At 47.1% G+C, this 19,822-nt stretch overlaps 1 protein-coding gene across 4 annotated transcripts; it reads left to right on the forward strand.

Annotated features, from left to right (window-relative positions):
- The first annotated feature begins 1,717 nt into the window (after nucleotides 1–1,717).
- On the forward strand, nucleotides 1,718–15,875 carry LOC145507903 (taurochenodeoxycholic 6 alpha-hydroxylase-like). 4 transcript variants are annotated; one of them, XM_081495388.1, is made up of 12 exons: nucleotides 1,718–1,977; nucleotides 4,556–4,697; nucleotides 5,328–5,372; nucleotides 5,808–5,935; nucleotides 8,056–8,180; nucleotides 8,528–8,682; nucleotides 9,132–9,238; nucleotides 9,323–9,513; nucleotides 9,610–9,743; nucleotides 11,728–11,792; nucleotides 11,937–12,013; nucleotides 14,872–15,875. In XM_081495388.1, the coding sequence occupies exons 1-12, from the start codon at nucleotides 1,783–1,785 to the stop codon at nucleotides 15,065–15,067; spliced, it is 1,560 nt and encodes a 519-aa protein (XP_081351514.1). In that variant the 5' UTR covers nucleotides 1,718–1,782; the 3' UTR covers nucleotides 15,068–15,875. The 4 variants fall into 4 exon arrangements, with proteins under 4 accessions (XP_081351514.1, XP_081351515.1, XP_081351516.1 ...); XM_081495389.1 differs by having other exon boundaries at nucleotides 8,624–8,682; XM_081495390.1 differs by lacking the exon at nucleotides 11,937–12,013 and adding an exon at nucleotides 13,568–13,651 and having other exon boundaries at nucleotides 1,746–1,977.
- The last annotated feature ends 3,947 nt before the right edge of the window (nucleotides 15,876–19,822 follow it).

The raw sequence follows: 19,822 nt of genomic DNA on the forward strand, positions 1-19,822 counted from the left end.
CAGTTCCTCAGTTTCTACCATGAATAATTGTTCCTCCCACTCTTTTTCAACCTTTACCTCTAATTGTCACATTTCAATAGCACAGCCATTTTGGAAATTCACTTTCCAGAAATATACTGGCCTTCTTGCCTTTTCCTGTCACATACCTCCTTCTGACAATCTTGGTTCCTCCTATGTAGTCCCCAGTCACCCCTCTGATCCAGTCTCCCTGACCCCCACACACACCCATCTGTGGTCCAGGGAATGCTTTTCTCCTGTTGGAGGGGCAGATGTGGTTCCAGTACGGGTGAATCCTGACCCCAGCCTTCCTCCATGACATCTTGAAGCCCTGTGTCGGGCACATGACCAACTCTGTCCAACTGATGGTGGTGAGTCCACCTCTCTCTCATCTGCACATACTCACACCAAGCTCAATCCGCAGTTCACTCTCAAGCAGATATATCCGTCAAACATCCATCAGACACAGCCCCCTAGAACAATGCGCTCAATCCCAGAGACACGCACATTACACACTAGAGTGCACAAACACATTGTCACGTGCTGAAACTCCCTTCTACAGCCAAGCCTGTTCCCTCTTGCAGACACATGGACACATTATTGCCCATCTTATGGGACACACACCTCAACACACATGTGCTACTGCCATATAGAGATAAGAATTGGGGGCTATGGTGGGGCTGCATCTGGGACCCCAGAGTCTTCATCTCTGGTTGGAACCACTGTTCCGGGACAGATGCAGTGATCAAGGAGAGGAAGGTTCACCTGCAGAACGAGGGACAGCTAGAGAAAGAGAAGACCAGGAGGAACTTGGACTTCCTGGATATCCTCCTCTTTGCCAGAGTGAGTGTGGGATGGAGAGGCCTGAGCCTTTGGGCCGAAGCACACAGGAAGGGCATAGCTGCACTCTGGCCTTGCCTCCACAGTTGGAGAATGGGAGCAGCTTATCTTAGGAGAACCCGTGGAAGTTTCAGTTGCCTTGGACAAATGAAAATGATTCATGTGGTCAAGCAGGGTACTTCAACGCTATTTAACTAGAGAATTAAACCTGATTCTGTACAATATCACACTGTTAGATAAGATACCACAGGGATGTTATTCAAGGAAGCTTTTTGTAATATGTATGTTTGCTAGTTTTTTTAACCTTTTGTATTTTTTTACTGAAAAGAAAGTTAGTCGCTCAGTACGCTCCAACTGTTTGCCATGCTATGGACTGTAATGTGCCAAGGTCCTCTGTCTGTGGATTTCTGCAGGCAAGAATACTGGAATGGGTAGCCGTTCCTTTCTCCAGGGGATCTTCCTGACCAAGGATCAACCTGGGTCTCCTGCATTGCACGCAGATTCTTTACCCTTGAGCCACCAGCCCAATTTTTATTGGAGTACGCTCAGTAATCAATGTGTGATAGTTTCAGGTGAACACTGAAGGGACTCAGTCATCAGGAAACTTTTAAAAATATTTACTTTTCTGTTTTATTTCAAACTGTTAAAAGTTTCAAAAAATGTAAGCATGTAATAGTTTGCAGTATCCTAGAACAACCCAGATTCCCAGATCAATTTATAAATAGTATCTTCTCTTCATAAAACTTACATTTTGTAACAAGAGAGAGATTGGTTTAAGAAAAGCAAAAACAAAAAAGAACAGCAAGTCTGGTGCCCCAGATCTGAGCTCTATGTTCACCTTCACCCTCCCCCAGGTGGGCGGGGAGATCCTCCCAGATCAGGCTGGGAGCTCAGGGAAAGTCAGCCACAGTCAGGGACAGTCAGTGCTCCAGAAGCCACTGCACCATGAGTGTCTCTGCACTGAGCCCGTCCAGAGTCCTGGGCAGTGTCTCTGGGCTCCTGCAGGTGGTCTCCCTGCTCGGCCTGGTTCTGCTTCTGCTCAAAGTGGCACAGCTCTACCTGCACAGACAGTGGCTGCTCAAAGCCCTTCATCACTTCCCGTCTCCTCCTTCCCACTGGCTCTATGGACACAAGCGGGAGGTAGGATGGAGCTGGATGGGGGAGTGGGAAGGTCGGGAGGGCTGGAGATCTAGAGCATGGTCACACTCAGCAAGTTCATACCTGGCCCTGTACTTGCCTAAGAGCACTGATGTGCAGTGTGATGGATCAGCCCTGTGGGTTCACTGTGTGTGGAGACAACAGAATGGAATCTAAGAAGGTGTCAAGTCACAGGAAAAGAGGCTTACTTGCTGGGTTGGGTTATGTCAGGTGTGGAGACAAACCAGCTTGGTTCATTCAGACTAAGGAATTCTCTAGTCCCGTAAGGTCAGTGCCCGAAATCCACACCAGAGGCCACAGACTGGAGTGAAGATCCCATGATGGGGCCAGGTGAGGAGAACTGCCTGTTTGGTGTCCTCTCTCTGGACTATGAGCTCTTGGAACTGAGCCTGTAATCCTCCTCACCGTCAGCACGCAAAACAGAGCGGTGTCAGTCCTCTGTGTGGAGGGACAGGCAGGAGGGAAGGGAGCAGCTTGTAGGCTGGGAGGGGCAGCACCTGCCCACCTAGCAGGGCACCACTGCCCCGGGGGCGCGGGAGCTCACAGCAAAGTCAGGGCCACATGGAAATGGCTCACTAAGGGTCTGCGGCTTAAAGAAGGTTAGGAGACAATCGCAGGTTGCAGAGAGCTGAGGTCTCCGTTTCTCAGCAGTGCAATTAGAGGAGAGTGGAGACAAGGACAAGAACTAGAAGCAGCCCAAGCCCCATGCGGGCTGGCCCAGTACCTCTCTCCCCTCTCCTTCCTAATCTCCTGCACCCCAGGTTACTCAAGGTCGTCCCCCCCTGCCTGTGCATTCCAGCCTCTGGGACTCAGCTCCCATGTGCCCTCTCCCCGGAATGATCTCATCCCTCATATGAGTGTCTCACAAGCCCCAGGCCCACGTCATTTTCATCGTGGGTCTCCCAGGAGAGGAGAGGGCACTCTTTTTTCCTTAGATGTCCTTCCCACATGTCAGTGCTAACTAGATGCAGCTATTTCTCTCTGCAAGATCATAGCTATGAGCTTCTTCTGGGAAATCTTGTCTTTGGTTCTTCTTTCTATCCTGAAAGCATCTTGGTAAATTATGAGTCAAAGAAAGAGCAAGTACAGGAAGACTTTCTTAACAACCACGTCTGAGTTAGGCCCCCTTCCCCAAAGCTTCCCCATAGACTTTGTCTTCTGTCCATCACACTTGCATGACGCCCTTCTATTATGGCCACTTGATCTCTCAGTCTATTTCCCTAGCCCACAAGCTCCAAACAGCAAGCATCTAGAGCCACATCCTAATTTAGTGCCTTCAATCTGTGTCTGGCACAGAGTTACTGTTCAGTAAACACAAGCTCAGTGAAGGAATGTGACCCAGAGTAGCCAAATTCCCTCAGAACTGGGGAGTCTTGATGGTAGAAGGATGCAGGCAGAGATGAGATACCAAAGTACACAGGGTTGCTCTGAGTTACACAGAAGCCATTGAAGTAAAGATGATGTGAATAAATGCAACATGCCTGGGATCAACTGCTGACAAGAAATCCAGAGATAACAAAACAAACTGAGTCTCCAAAGTTGAGGAGAGGCAGTTGCTCTGTGGTAAAGATGATGGGCAACCAGGGAAGAACATGAGCAAAGACCTGGAAGATGAGCAGGTGGACCTAGTGCAAGGAACGCTGGCAGCCGCATCCTGGGTGCAGACTAATGGGTCCTGTGAATCAATAGCCTGTCAGGGTAAGAAGAAAGAGGGTAAAGTCAGAAAGGAAAGGCCTTTGTGGTCCACACTCAGGAGTGTGCAAAGATTCCACTACAAGACGGGAAGTGCCCCAAATTTCTGATAATTAGTCAATGAAACTGAGATTAAAAATCCACATATCAAAATCTTCTTTCAATATCATTCTCATATGTGTACATGCAGAATCTGCCCTGCAACTGTGCACACACTCATTATGGAAATAATATTACACACACAGTGCAATATTTAATTTTTTTCACTTAGCCATACATATTCCAAACATTCTTTCATACTCAGATACATTAACATCTATGATGGGGTAGCATCAAACATATATATGATCAGGATGGCAAATGAAACTAATATATAAATTCAATTCTTAAAATATCTATCTCTTCTCTAAATAAGCCAAATAATATGAAAAAACTGCTTACTTTCTCCAGGGGATATTCCCAACCAGGCATTGACTCAGTCTCCCACTTTGTAGGCATGTTCCTTAACACCTGAGCCACCAGGGAAGCCCACCAAGTGATACAAATGATCATAAATTGCTCAAGCAATTATGTTACTGTGTGCAAATTATTAACAAAAGTTTCATAAGCCATGTAGTTATCTTTGATGTAAGATTCTGTAGGCAGTTTGTAGTGTTGGCCCATAACCCTACTTGAGAGGGGACAGAATCGGATCTGAGAACATCCTGCAAGGTTAGATGAGATTCCAGGTCAGAAGAAATAGTTCTAAACTCTTAGTTCTGCTGATGGATCCAGAGTGATCACCTGACACCCTTCCAGGCCTTCACCTCCACTCCTGCTCCGAAACTAAAAGAAAGAAGTCATTGACTTGTGTTTCCCTTGGTGACAGTTCCAAGAGGAGGGTGAGCTGCCACACCTACTGAAAAGGGTAGAGAAATACCCGAGAGCCTGTGTTCGCTGGCTGTGGGGCACAAGGGCCCTTGTTCTGGTCTACGACCCTGACTACATGAAGGTGATCCTGGGGAGATCAGGTGAGAGGGAAACCCTCAGCCAGAGACAATGTTCCATTTGAGTACATGCCCCTGGGTGTGAAATTTCATAAGACACTGGGACATCAGACGCCAAGGCCTGAATTCCTCCAAACACCCCCCAACTCCAAGCAAGATAAGGACAACATTATTTATTACTAATAAATGCTTTACTCCTGGTGGGGCTGGTTTCTCTTTTACGTCTTTTTTCTTCTTACAAACAAAGTGAGATGATCCCAGACCTGGAGCCAGTTCCCTGTCCACACTGGCCTAGGTTGGGCACCTTTCACTGTTGCCTGCCCTGGGTCATGAGATGGCCAGACCACCACCGATTGTAGAAAAATCACAGATTCTGTCTCATTCTATGGCACTGAACAGAGTTTATGTTTCAGGGCAATTCACCACCTTAGTCCCATGGGTGTTCTGCTCTGCAACACTGAGTCTACTTTCCTGGGACCATGGTGACAACCAGGACAGAGACAGTCAGGGACGGGAGGCAAGTGTTGGTGGCTTCAGACTGACTGCCATATGACGAGCACCAGGAAGGGAAGGGAGCCCACGGTCTAGACCTCAGCTGCTCTAGAGGCTGTCTGCAGAGTTGGGTCCCATCCATCTTCCCTCCTTACTTTTCAGACCCAAAGGCTCACGTTAACTACAGATACCTGAAGCCCTGGATTGGTAAGTACATTTAAATACAAGTGCCAACCACCCACCCATTAGGTTCACCAAGCGCGGTCTCTTTGGGTAAATGGAGAACAACAGGAGCCAGGCACCCTCGTCTCTGAATCAAACTTCATTTTTCTAATAATACCAGCAGCCTTTTTCATGGTGCTGTAGCCCTCTGAAGCCTAGCTGCTTCTTCATCACTTCTCAGTCTTTTCTTATGTTCCCTGACCTTTCGATAAGTTCTTTTATCACCTGCCCTCCTACACTTTTTCGACCTCATTGCTATCATAATCACATGCTATGGACAAACGTATTGGAAATTCACATCCCTGAAGTGTACTGGCCTCGCCGACCCTGGCCCATGATGAGACTTCTCCTGACACCCTTGGTTCCTCCCAAGATGGCCCTGGTCTCTGCGATGCCCACATATAGCCATCTGTGGTTCAGGGACAGGTTTGCTGCTATTGGAGGGGCAGACGTGGTTCGAGCACCGGCGGATGCTAACCCCAGCCTTCCACTACGACATCCTGAAGCCCTACGTGGGAATCATGGCCGACTCTGTCCGAGTGATGCTTGTGAGTCCATCCCTTGTCACCATATTCACTAGAATCCAGCACAGTTGACATGGCCCACTATCAGACACTCATGTCTCTCAGACATCCATTGAACAGAGCCACCCAGAATGATGCACTCTAGACTTAGTACAAGACAGTACTCATTAAAACTAGGTGGGACAGAGGAACATCTAGGCACCAGCTTGGATCCATAATTTTCTCCTCACCAAGAGAAATCAGGGCCATGGTGTATTCAGGGTCGACTTTTCTCCCATCTCCATGTTTGAACGCAGGGGAATAGAGCAAGGAGGTCAGCTCAAAGTGGCCCTGGCCAGCCTGGACAATGGCAGCTTCAGTGGCAGAGAGGACATCCCAGGATGTCAGGCAGGTGCGCTCTGGCCTAGGTTTCATGGCTTCTGCATGTCACTGAGCCATTCATAGGAGGAAATGAAGCCAGGTCTACACTCACAGAGCTGGGCCTTCACAAACATCACCTCTGATCCAGACCAGGTAGCACCTGTTCTTAGCTAACATTAGATGAATGAGAGCAATTGAGTAGCTCATGCCCCTTCTAGGAGCCCCATTAGAGAACTTTAGCTTTTCCTTGCCTTGAAATATTTGCTTCCAGGTGCTGGATACCATCTGTCCAGATCTGACCTCAGGACACAAAAGTTCTCCCTTTGTCTCTTGAGAAACTATGCTTTCTGCTCTGCCAAAGGTGGTTATTATCATAGTTCAGTTCAGTTCAGTTCAGTCGCTCAGTTGTGTCTGACTCTTTGCGACCCCACGAACCGCAGCACGCCAGGCCTTCCTGTCCATCACAAACTCCCAGAGTTTGCCCAACCTCATGTCCATAGAGTCGGTGATGTCATCTACCCGTCTCATCCTAGTTGTCTCCTTCTCATCCTGCCTTCAATCTTTCCCAACATCAGGGTCTTTTCAAATGAGTCAGCTCTTCTCATCAGGTAGCCAAAATATTGGAATTTCAGCTTCAACATCAGTCCTTCCAATGAACACCCAGGACTGATCTCCTTTAGGATAGACTGGTTGGATCTCCTTGCAGTCCAAGGGACTCTCAAGAGTCTTCTCCAACACCACAGTTGAAAAGCATCAATTCTTCGGCACTCAGCTTTCATTATAGTCCAACTCTCTCATCGATACATAATTATTGGAAAAGCCATAGCCTTAGCCAGACGGAACTTTGTTGACAAAGTAATGTCTCTGCTTTTTAATATGCTGTCTAGGTTGGTCATAACTTTCCTTCCAAAGAGTAAGCGTCTTTTAATTTCATGGTTGCAGTCACCATCTGCAGTGATTTTGGAGCCCAGAAAAATACAGTCAGCCACTGTTTCCACTGTTTCTCTATTTGCCATGAAGTGATAGGACCAGATGCCATCATCTTAGTTTTCTGAATGTTGAGCTTTAAGCCAACTTTTCACTCTCCTCTTTCACTTTCATCAAGAGGCTCTTTAGTTCTTCATTTTCTGCCATAAGGGTGGTGTCATCTGCATATCTGAATTTATTGATATTTTCCCGGCAATCTTGATTTCAGCTTGTGCTTCATCCAGCCCAGCGTTTCTCATGATGTACTCTGCATATAAGCTAAATAAGCAGGGTGACAATATACAGCCTTGACATACCTCTTTTCCTATTTGGAACCAGTGTGTTGTTCCTTGTCCATTTCTAACTGTTGCTTCCTGTCCTGCATACAGGTTTCTCAAGAGGCAGGTCAGGTGGTCTGGTATTCCCATCTCTTTCAGAATTTTCCACAGTTTATTGTGATCCACACAGTCAAAGGCTTCAGCATAGTCAATAAAGCAGAAATAGATGTTTTTCTGCAACTCTCTTGCTTTTTCGATGATGCAGCAAATGTTGGGTTATCATAACTTATTATCATATGTTATCCAAATATTCAGGACTAATTAGGATATTAGAAGAGAATGTAACTGCATATATAAGGAAGATTCAGAAAAACAGGCATCACATTACCATGTAGGTTACAGCCATAAGTTGCTAAAATATGTCTACTTAGATCATGAGGAAATCTCATATGAAGATGTAGAGACAGAGAGAAAGCCTGGCCTTGGCAGCACAGGTCTTCTAGGGGAGCAGAGCAGGGTCAGTGCCTCCTCCCTCCACAGGACAAGTGGGAGAAGCTCGTCAGCCAGGACTCACATCTGGAGATCTTTGGACATGTCTCCTTGATGACCCTGGACACCATCATGAAGTGTGCCTTCAGCCACCAGGGCAGCATCCAGATGGACAGGTCAGTGACAGCTTTCAAGGGCAGGGACCTGTTTTCATCAGCTGGGAAGGACTTACCTGAGAGGCAGTAAGGGCAGTGTGGATGCTTATCAGCACAAAAAGTAACATTCTACAGAGAGACATGGATCACGGTAAATTCCACCCAGACCACCCTTGACTCTGTCAGAAGTCCCTGACTCCTGCACAGGGAGAAGCTTGGCCTCTCAGGACACTTGTAAAGGACTCCAGGGGGAGGCCTCCAGGAAATGCAGCAGAAATGAGAATCCCTCAGTGTTACCTAAGGAATCTGACCTTTTCCGGATCAGGACCTCTCTCAACTCCAGTCTCTTCTGCATCTTCTACCTTCAGGAATGCCCAGTCCTACATCCAGGCTATCAGGGACCTCAGTCATCTGATATTTTCCCGACTGCGGAATGTTTTCCACCAGAACGACCTCTTTTACAGGTTGACCCCTGAAGGCCGCTGGAGCCACTGGGCCTGCCACATTGCCCATCAACACACAGGTTCTCCTCCCCCTCCTGGGCTGCTCCCCCACCTTCATCAGGCTCATGTTGGCCTAACCTTGACCCCTTAGGCAGAGCCCAGACTTCTGCTTCCTCTTCAGGACCTGGCACACACCTGCTTGCTGCAGGGACTGGGAACCCAGAGGTCGGGGTGTCAGGGGTTGAACAGGAGTTGCAAGAGTCACCACGTTGGTGATGACTGAGTGAGACCCACTCCCCCTCCCAGCAGCATTCAGACAGAGCCCCCATGGGCTGTGTTACTGTGGGGATTCCCATCTAGAGTAGATGATACTGGAGCTCTCAGTCCTGACATGCTTACCAAGTCCCACCCTCACCCTCATCCACCTGGCAGCCAGATTGGGCCTGAGGGGCAGATGGGGCTATGGTGGGTGCTGCATCTGAGCCCTCAGAGTCCTCAGCTCTGTCTGGGAACCACTGTTCTGGGACAGATGCAGTGATCAAGGAGAGGAAGGCTCACCTGCAGAAGGAGGGAGAGCTGGAGACGGTGAGGAGCAGGAGGCACTTGGACTTCCTGGACATCCTCCTCTTTGCCAGAGTGAGTGTGGGATGGAGAGGCCTGAGCCTTTGGGCAGAAGCACACAGGAAGGGCAGACCCTGCACTCTGGCCCTGCCTCCACAGATGGAGAATGGAAGCAGCTTGTCTGACGAGGACCTCCGTGCTGAAGTGGACACGTTCATGTTCGAGGGTCACGACACCACAGCCAGTGGCATCTCCTGGATCCTCTATGCTCTAGCCTCCCACCCAGAGCATCAGCAGAGGTGTCGGGAAGAGATCCAGAGCCTCCTGGGGGATGGTGCTTCCATCACTTGGTGAGTTTCCTGGAGGTGAAGGACCCTGTCCCACCTGAGCTAGAGAGAATCAGTGGTTGTCCAGTCCTGCCTGTCCTCAGGTGAGCTTCCTTTCAGGGACCATCTGGACCAGATGCCCTACACCACCATGTGCATCAAGGAGGCCATGAGACTCTACACGCCAGTGCCAACTGTTTCCAGAAATCTTAGCAAGCCCATCACCTTCCCTGATGGATGCTCCTTACCTGCAGGTATGAACCTCACCTCACCATTCAGCTAAGCACGCTGTAGAACCACGTGGTAGACCAGAAATCCACCTGTGCACTTCCAGTTCCAGAATACTCTGGCTCTTGTCTGCCTAAAGATAATACTTATTTTGTAGTTTGAATGAGTTTTAAAAAATGCTTTTCCATAAAACCTACAATTAATACTACCACACATTCAACAAACCTACCACTGGGAATATACCCTGGGAAAACCAGAATCCAAAAAGCACATGTGCCGCAGTGTTCATTGCAGCATTGTTTACAATAGCTTGGATGTTGAAGCAACCTAGATATCCACTGACAGATGAATGGATAATGAAGATGTGGTCCATATACACAATGGAATATTAGTCAGTATAAAATGGAACGAATCTGAGTCAGTTGCAGTGAGGTGGAAGAATCTACAGCTTGTTATACAGAGTGAAGCACTCAGAAAGAGAAAAATAAATACTATATATTAACACACACACATGTATATATAGGATCTAAGAAAATAGTTTTGATGAACCTATTTGCAGAGAAGGAATGTAGATGCAGACACAGGGAATGGACTTGTGGACGCAGGAGGGGAAGGAGAGGATAGGATGAATTGGGAAAGTACCATCAACATAGATAATCATGCGTAAAATATTAACATGTATTGGAGAAGGCAATGGCACCCCACTCTAGTACTCTTGCCTGGAAAATCCCATGGACTGAGGAGCCTGGTAGGCTGCAGTCCATGGGGTTGCAAACAGTCGGACACAACTGAGTGACTTCACTTTCACTTTTCACTTTCGTGCATTGGAGACGGAAATGGCAACCCACTCCAGTATTCTTGCCTGGAGAATCCCAGGGACAAGGGAGCCTGGTGGGCTGCCATCTATGGAGTCGCACAGAGTCGGACATGACTGAAGTGACTTAGTAGCAGCAGCAGCAGTGGAAAGCTGCTATATAAAAGGAAGCCCAGCCTGATTCTCTGAGGTGACCTAGAGGGGTGGAATGGGAAGGGGGAGAGAGATGCAAGATGGAGGGGATATAGCTGTTGTTTAGTTGCTAAGTTGTGTCTGGCTCTTTTGCGACCCCATAGACTGTGACCCACCAGGCTCCACTGTCCATGACATTTCTCAGGCAAGAATATGGGAGTGATTTGCCATTTCCTTCTCCATATATATATACGTACATAACTGTACCTTATTTGCAGTGTAGTATGGCAGAAATCAGCACACCATTGTAAAGTCATTAACCTCTACTGAAAGAAAAATTATTTGACACAAAATTTGAATGCAACAAAGCTCAACAAATAAATGTTGACCCTTCTGTGCGGTCTTATGATGGAGCCTAAAATTCTAATTCCTTGAATCATGAGGGCTTAAAAGAAAAGCAGAAGCAGGGGGAGGCATGGTTCTTCCATATGGGGTGTAAGTAAAGGAGGGAGCTCAAGAGACTCCACTGTCATACGTCAGAGGGTCTAGTCTCTGAGGTGTTCTCTGGTGGATGGCAAAGAGCAGGTGATGATGAGGTCTGAGAGCCCTGCCATGGCTGGAGGCCACTCACTGATTCAGCACCCAGTGGGTCTGAATCCCAGCCCGGTTACCTCCAAAATGTGAGACCATAAACCCAACCCATAACCTCTCTGAGCCTCAGGTGCTTCATGGGCTCGTGGGGACAGGAGTGCTTGTGTGAGGATTAAATGATTATTGCACAGTCCCCAGGTTGATGATGACACTTGATAAATGTGAGTTGTCACCTGAGCTGCTCCTAAGCATAAGCTTGCAGTTCTTTTAATTCTCAATCCTGGGCTGTGGTCACCTACCCCTAATCTGTGATGGTGTGCTTTGTCATGCCCCGCCCACCTGTCTTGCAAGAGCATCATTTCATTCAGAGTGACAGAGGGTGCTCCCATGGTGGCTCCCAGGACTTTTGTGAAGACACACATCCCCTGCACCATGGGATCATCAGGCTTCTCTCTCTCCTCTCTGCCCCACAGGAATCTTAGTCTCCCTCTCTTTTTATGGGCTTCATCACAACCCGAAGGTGTGGCCGAACCCAGAGGTATGATGAACGGAGGAGGAGGAGATGGGATGCTCTCTTGACATCAAACCCTTCCCCTGCTTCCTCTCTGAGATTCTTATCCCCTGGTGGATTCACGTGAGGGGTTTGACCCCAAATGTCCTGGCCCCGGTGCTCTCTCTGCAGGTGTTTGACCCAAACCACTTTGCACCAGGTTCTAGTCGACACAGCCATGCCTTCCTGCCCTTCTCAGGAGGCTCCAGGTGAGGCCTCTGTACTTGGAGAAGCAAGTGTCACTGGTTGCTACCCGATGTGTGTGACTGTCTACCTTCACATGTGGAGCATGAAGTTCTGTCCTTGTATGTTGATGTGCTGAGAATGAGGCGTGGTTCTCCATGTACAAGAAGGACTTCAGGGCCCACCACAATGACACTGACCTCCTGATGTCCACAAGGACTGACCTCATTTCCATGATAGTAGCCAATCCAAAGTATCCTGGGTTTTCCTCACTTTAGGAGTTTGACGTTTTAGCATTAGAAGTCTTCCTGAAACTTAAACTACACATGTTTGGGTAGCACAATTTCAGTCACCTAAAAAGATGATTTTCTCTGTTCCCACCTTCCTAGTCAGCCCACTGGCTTTTTGCTTAATTCACCAGTCTGCCCCTCACTGTATTCATCGTACTTGCCTGGATTTGGAATTCCAAATGCCTTCCATGTCCTGAGGCTTCAAGTCATGTATGTGATCACTTATAGCTGTAGTTTGAAGAAATTTTCACAGTCATGAGTGCGTTCTCTATTTCTGCAGTACATCCAACATAGTTTTCACTGTGTATTAGTATAACCATGACATAGTTTTCTGTTGCCAAAATTCTTCATTTAAAAGCAGAGTTTAGACACCATAGTCCCAGATAGTACAGGGTAACGTTAGTAAGAAAAACATTAAAGTGGAGGACAATCAAGTCTGCTTTGGGGACTCTATTGCTGATCCTACTCATGATGCCAGTTGCCCCACTGTTCACACTGTGCACACTGTTTGCTGAACCCAGGATAAGCAAAGGGTCAGCTAAGAGGCTGAAAGAGGACTAGAAGAGCCATAGGAACTGCAGACACGTTTATTCTCTCCTGGCTGGAATGGCCGCCATAACACAGCCTCTGTCCTGCCTGACGCAGCCACCGTAGCAGCAGCCATAAACACCATAGCCTAGCTAGAACATAACCTCATATAATATAGCCATGATGTTGCTCCAACTTAGCCCCAGTGCAGCAGTAACCAGGGCTTTCATGGTGAAACTCATAAAGGTGTACCACACACGTCCCCCAGAGCTTTTCCAGGTGGAACTTATATAACAAAAGTAGCCAGAGTCCAAGCGAGTACCATGTGACACACGCATGCAGTGGTATACATGATCTCAGCTGTTACACAATCATTATTTACAAACCGTAAGGCAACAGTGAGAGACCGCAGGGCGAGAAAGCCTGACCATGAAATCTTGGTTAATTTGCTCCTTCCCTACAGGAGGAAGGCTATTTTGTGTTTGACACGTGCATTTGAAAAATCCATTGCATGTAAAACATAAAGCACATCGAAATAGCTGTGAGCCTGGATGATACACTCCTAAATAATTGATCTGAAGATCTTAAAGGCTAGAGAACCTCCTCTGAAATAGTAACTTCAGTGACTTTGTAACTTGGTAAAAACAAGTTTTTTCTCACTCTACAGCTCTAGTAATCTCTCAGTTGGTAAATCAACCTTTACGGAACAGTGTTGAAGCAAACTGTCTTCCTGAATTGATTCTAGGATTTGGTTTACACCAGGGTCCAGTCCTTCCTTGTAGATATGACTGCCTGTCGTGCAGCTGCCACTAGAGGACAGAAGGGCCTACACAGCTTGATTCCTAGGTCAGACTGAATATTTCTTATATTCTCATTCCACTTGACTTGTTTTCAATTCAATTAATATTGTTTAAATATGGAAGTATGTATTAAGCGTGTCTTCGTGTACCAGGACCTGTGCTAGGAGATGGGAACACAGGGATGATAATGCTGTCCTCACTCAGGGCTGACTGTCAACATGTCAACACGTCTACTCAAGACAGACATCATTCGCACACCCACTCTTTCACTCATTCATTCATTGAGCAGACTGTGGGAGGATCCATGATCTGGCACTGTGCTGGGCACTGGATGTGATGTGTCCTTGAGTTAACACCCATGATGCCTTGAGGGTCCAGAGTGGGAAGAGGTGCAGCCAGCAGAGGGGGTGAGGGTGGTGGTCACTGGATTGAGCCTTGAGCATGAGGATGGCAGAGGTGAGGGGAGGGAACCTCAACAGTGCCTGAGTCAGGAAGAGGAGAGGGACAGACCCCAGATGAGCTTGGAAGAACCCAGAGAGGGCTGTGATGCAGCTGAGGTACTGGGACGTGTCCGCCCTGTGATGTAGAACATAGCAGTCCTGGAGCTACTGTGGTTGTAGAGGGAGGGGAGGAACGGAGGCTGAAAAGGTCAGATAAGGAGCCCAAGGGATGGTTAGGAGGGTCATTTTTGGATTGGAATGGGAAGGTTCCAAATGTAGATTGACTGAGGAGCTGAGGGAGACAGGAAGCCAGACCATTAACTGGGAGGGAATTTGTCCAGTAGGTTCAGGGTGGTTAACCCTTGTGCTCTCCAGGAAGCCTCCCTGTTAGCATTCTGATTCCTTGCACAACCCTGTCTTGTCATCTCTGGGGATTCGACAGCCTGTTTGTCCACCGTAGGTGATAAGGTCTTGAGAGAGTGTCTACCCTACCCACTACAGTGCCCTGGGCTGACCGGAAACCAGGAATTGACAGTGGATGAGTGAATAAAGTACTGGTTCACAGTTCTTGATCCACTTGACTTGACTCTGTGGCTCAGAGCACCGATGCTTCCCAGGTTTTCCTGCTGAGAGCAGGACTAGGAGTTAGGAGCTAGACCTTAGAGAGGTGGGCTTTGTCATCTGTCGGGGGAGAGCTTTGCTGGCAACTTCAGTGTGATGAGTAAGGAAGGGATCAGGGCTGGGCCACCTGGAGGACAGCCCTGAATCCCTGTGCTCAGCAGGGGTTAGCAGTCTCTGCTCACTTCCTTTTCCCCTCCTTACCCAGGAACTGCATCGGGAAGCAGTTTGCCATGAATGAGTTGAAGGTGGCCGTGGCCCTGACCTTGCTTCGCTTTGAGCTGTCACCGGATCCCTCCAGAATCCCTGTGCCCATGCCACTCATTGTGCTGAGATCCAAAAATGGGATCCACTTGCAGCTCAGGAAGCTGTCTGATCCACATGGGGACAAGGACAAGCTCTGAAAGCCTCTGCCTGCCACCCTGTCTTGCTGTCACTCTCTGCTGTCCTTGCCTCTTTGCCCACTTCCTGCTTCTGTCTGTCCACCTGCCAGCTTGCCTCATCTCCTGCCTCCTGCCCAGCAGCAGACTTTCTGCCCTTCTCCTCTCACCTTTCTCCAGGCTCCCTATCTGCTTATCCCTCCATCTGTCTCTGACACCCTGCATCTCTCAAGATCCACCTGAATCTTGATCACCCAACATTCTGCAGTCTGTCTATTCTCCTCTGTGTTTCTCCCCTCTGCCTGCTTGTCTGTTCCTGTGTCCACTTTTGTTTTGATGCTAAAATAATTTGCCACTGCCTTAGGGACTTAGAACCAGACAAAGTTATCCTCTGATGGCTCTGGAGTGAGAAGTCAGAAATGGGTTTCCCTGGACACAACCAAGATGTTGACAGGCCCCTCATCCAGGGACCTGGGACAGGATCCTACTTTTTGCCATTTTTGCATCTAGAGCTGCAATGCTTTCATTCCTTGGATCCTGGGCCCTCTTCCACATTCAAATCCAGCAGTATCTTCAAATGTCCTTCTGCTTCTGTCTTCACATAACCTTGTCTTTCATCAAGACTTTGTGCTTACCTTGGCAATTCAGATCAAACAGGCTTATTCGGGGGTTCCGGGAAATAGGACAGGAACACGTGGGAAGTCATCACTGTTAAACCCTATGTGACTTCCTTCACCCTGGGCCACTGCTCTCTCCTGTGTGAAATCAGTCCACCCCATTTCACTCACATGGTTTTCTCTTTCCCCGGCCATGAATAAAGTTTACAATATCATATGGAATGTGTGTGTCTTCTCTGAAAGGAGTTGGATGAAGCAGAAGAGAGAGAAGGGGAGGGAATAACAGCAGGGAGGAGGAGGGGAGATAACACCTGCTCTGTGGGGCCAAGACCCTAGAGGGAGAGCGTGTTCAGACCCCCTGCAGCTTCAAACTCTGGAGTCACTCAAACCCCACAACCTGCCCGGCACCTGAGGCTCCCATGACAGCTGAGTCAGGAGAAAGGCTTCATTGCCTGAGGCTCAGAGGGAAGACGCTCACACCAACACCTGTCAGGGAAGGAGCCTCCCTGTTCTTCTGTGGCAGCTTTCTCACCACATCTGTAGAGGGGCCCAGCCAGTGCCCACCCTGTGCTGAGCAGGGAAGTCTTACACGCTTGGTCAGGCACAAGAGTCTCCTTCACCCCAGAAGAGATTTGAGAAGGGCCCATCCCGGCCATGTCACCAGCCCCCTGGCAGCCCTTCCTCACAGGCAGGGCCTGAAGGCTCCTTAGAGACCACAAGGGGTAGAGGCGTGTGTGTGCAGGAGGGCCTGGTAAGGTCTAGCTGGGCACAAGTCTTGGCTGCCACACCAGGAGAAGCCGGGCCCCTCAGGAAACTTGTAAATACGGAGCTTCTCCAGAGGCTAAGGCAGAAATGACAATGCCTCACTTGGGAGTGCAAACTTGTATAGTCACTATGGAGAACAGTGTGGAGATTGCTTAAAAAATTGCAAATAGAACTGCCATACAACCCAGATTTCCCACTGCAGGTCATACACACTGAGGAAACCAGAATTGAAGGGAATGTGTACCCCAGTGTTCATCGTAGCACTGTTTACAAAAGCCAGGACATGGAAGCAACCTAGATGTCCATCAGGAGACGAATGGATAAGGAAGTTGTGGTACATATACACAATGGAATATTACTCAGTATTAAAAAGAATGTATTTGAGTCAGTTCTAATGAAGTGGATGAACTGGAATCTATTATACAGAGTGAAGTAAGTCAGAGAAAGACCAATACAGAATATTAATGCATATAGAGGGAATTTAGAAAGATGATAATGATGACCTTATATGGAAGAGAGCAAAAGAGACAAGGATATAAAGAAGAGACTTTTGGACGATGTGGGAATAGGTGGGGATTGGGTGATATGATAGAATAGCACTGAAACATGTATATTCAGTTCAGTTCAGTTCAGTTGTTCAGTCGTGTCCGATTCTTTGTGACCCCATGAACCACAGCACGCCAGTCCACCCTGTCCATCACCAACTCCCGGAGTCTACCCATACCCATGCCCATCGAGTCAGTGATGACATCCAGCCATCTGATCCTCTGTCTTCCCCTTCTCCTCCTGCTCCCAATCCTGCCCAGCATTAGGGTCTTTTCCAATGAGTCAATATTTGCATGAGGTGGCCAAAGTACTGGAGTTTCAACTTAAAAGTCAGTCCTTCCAATGGACACCCAGGACTGATCTCCCTTAGCATGGACTGGCTAGATCTCCTTGCAGTTCAAGGGACTCTCAAGAGGCCTCTCCAACACCACACTTCAAAAGCATCAGTTCTTTGGCACTCAGCTTTCTACACCATCCAACTCTCACATCCATATATGGCTATTGGAAAAACCATAGCCTTGACTAAACGGACCTTTGTTGGCAAAGTAATGTCTCTGCTTTTAAATATGCTATCTAGCTTGGTCATAACTTCCCTTCCAAGGAGTAAGCGTCTTTTAATTTCATGGCTGCATTCACCATCTGCAGTGATTTTGGAGCCCAGAAAAAATAAAGTCTGACACTGTTTCCACTGTTTCTCCATCTATTTCCCATGAAGACATGGGATCAGATGAAATGATCTTCGTTTCCTGAATGTTGAGCTTTAAGCCAACTTTTTTTTTTTTTTAATAAATTTATTTATTTTAGTTGGGGGCTAATTACTTTACAATATTGTAATAGTTTTTGCCATACATTGACATGAATCAGCCATGGGTTTACATGTGTTCCCCTTCCCGGACCCCCCACCCACCTCCCTCCCCATCCCATCCTTCTGGATCATCCCATTGTCCCGGCCCTGAGCCCTTGTCACATGCATCGAACATGGAATGGTGTTCTGTTTCACATATGACAATACACATGTCTCAATGCCATTCTCCCAGAACGTCCCACCCTCACCTTCTCCCTCAGAGTCCATAAAATTGTTCCATGCGTCTGTGTCTCTTATTCTGTCTCGCATATAGGGTTATCGTTACCATCTTTCAAATTCCATATATATGCATTAGTATACTGTATTGTTGTTTTTCTTTCTGGCTTACTTCACTCTGTATAATGGGCTCCAGTTTCATCCATCTCAGTAGAACCGATTCAAATGTATTTTTTTTAATGGCTGAGTAATATTCCATTGTGTATATGTACCACAGCTTCCTTATCCATTCGTCTGCTGATGGTCATCTAGGTTGCTTCCATGTCCTGGCTATTGTAAACAGTGCTGCGATGAACATTGGGGTACACGCGTCTCTTTCAATTCTGGTTTCCTCGGTGTATATGCCCAGCAGTGGGATTGCTGGGTCATATGGCAGTTCTATTCCCAGTTTTTTAAGGAATCTCCACACTGTTCTCCATAGTGGCTGTACTAGTTTGCATTCCCACCAACAGTGTAAGAGGGTTCCCTTTTCTCCACACCCTCTCCAGCATTTATTGCTTGTAGACTTTTGGATAGCAGCCATTCTGACTGGTGTGAAATGATACCTCATTGAGGTTTTGATTTGCATTTCTCTAATAATGAGTGATGTTGAGCATCTTTTCATATGTTTGTTAGCCATCTGTATGTCTTCTTTGGAGAAATGTCTGTTTAGTTCTTTGGCCCATTTTTTGATTGGGTCGTTTATTTTTCGGGAATTCAGCTGCAGAAGTTGCTTGTATATTTTTGAGATTAATTGTTTGTCTGTTGCTTCATTTGCTATTATTTTCTCCCATTCTGAAGGCTGTCTTTTCACCTTGTTTATAGTTTCCTTTGTTGTGCAAAAGCTTTTAATTTTAATTAGGTCCCATTTGTTTATTTTTGCTTTTATTTCCAATATTCTGGGAGGTGGGTCATGGAGGATCCTGCTGTGATTTATGTCGGAGAGTGTTTTGCCTATGTTTTCCTCTAGGAGTTTTATTGTTTCTGGTCTTACGTTTAGATCTTTAATCCATTTTGAGTTTATTTTTGTGTACGGTGTTAGGAAGTGTTCTAGTTTCATTCTTTTACAAGTGGTTGACCAGTTTTCCCAGCACCACTTGTTAAAGAGATTGTCTTTTCTCCATTGTATATTCTTGCCTCCTTTGTCGAAGATAAGGTGTCCATATGTGCGTGGGTTTATCTCTGGGCTTTCTATTTTGTTCCATTGATCTATATTTCTATCTTTGTGCCAATACCATACTGTCTTGATGACTGTGGCTTTGTAGTAGAGCCTGAAGTCAGGCAGGTTGATTCCTCCAGTTCCATTCTTCTTCCTCAAGATTGCTTTGGCTATTCGAGGTTTCTTATATTTCCATACAAATTGTGAGATGATTTGTTCTAGTTCTGTGAAAAATACCATTGGTAGCTTGATAGGGATTGCATTGAATCTGTAGATTGTTTAAGCCAACTTTTTCACTCTCCTCATTCACTTTCATTAAGAGGCTCTTTAGTTCTTCGCTTTCTGCCGTAAGGATGGTGTCATCTGCATATCTGAGGTTATTGATAATTCTTCCGGCAATCTTGATTCCAGCTTGTGTTTCTTCCAGCCCAGTGTTTCTCGTGATGTACTCTGAATATAAGTTAAATAAGTAGGGTGACACTATACAGCCTTGACGTACTCCTTCTCCTATTTGGAACCAGTCTGTTGTTCCATGTCCAGTTCGAACTGTTGCTTCCTGACCTGCATACAGGTTTCTGAAGAGGCAGGTCAGGTGGTCTGGTATGCCCATCACTTTCAGAATTTTCCACAGT

The sequence above is a fragment of the Giraffa tippelskirchi genome, chromosome 5 (assembly GCF_054371585.1).
Source record: "Giraffa tippelskirchi isolate mGirTip1 chromosome 5, T2T-mGirTip1v1.2.pri, whole genome shotgun sequence".
Lineage (NCBI taxonomy): Eukaryota > Metazoa > Chordata > Mammalia > Artiodactyla > Giraffidae > Giraffa > Giraffa tippelskirchi.

Bases quoted from the DNA above. Each gene is read 5' to 3' on its own strand.
- LOC145507903 (XM_081495388.1), top strand. From the start codon at position 1,783: ATGAGTGTCTCTGCACTGAGCCCGTCCAGAGTCCTGGGCAGTGTCTCT. The intron at 4,698-5,327 runs GTGAGAGGGAAA...CTTACTTTTCAG, and splicing joins GGTGATCCTGGGGAGATCAG to ACCCAAAGGCTCACGTTAAC. The intron at 5,936-8,055 runs GTGAGTCCATCC...CTCCCTCCACAG, and splicing joins ACTCTGTCCGAGTGATGCTT to GACAAGTGGGAGAAGCTCGT.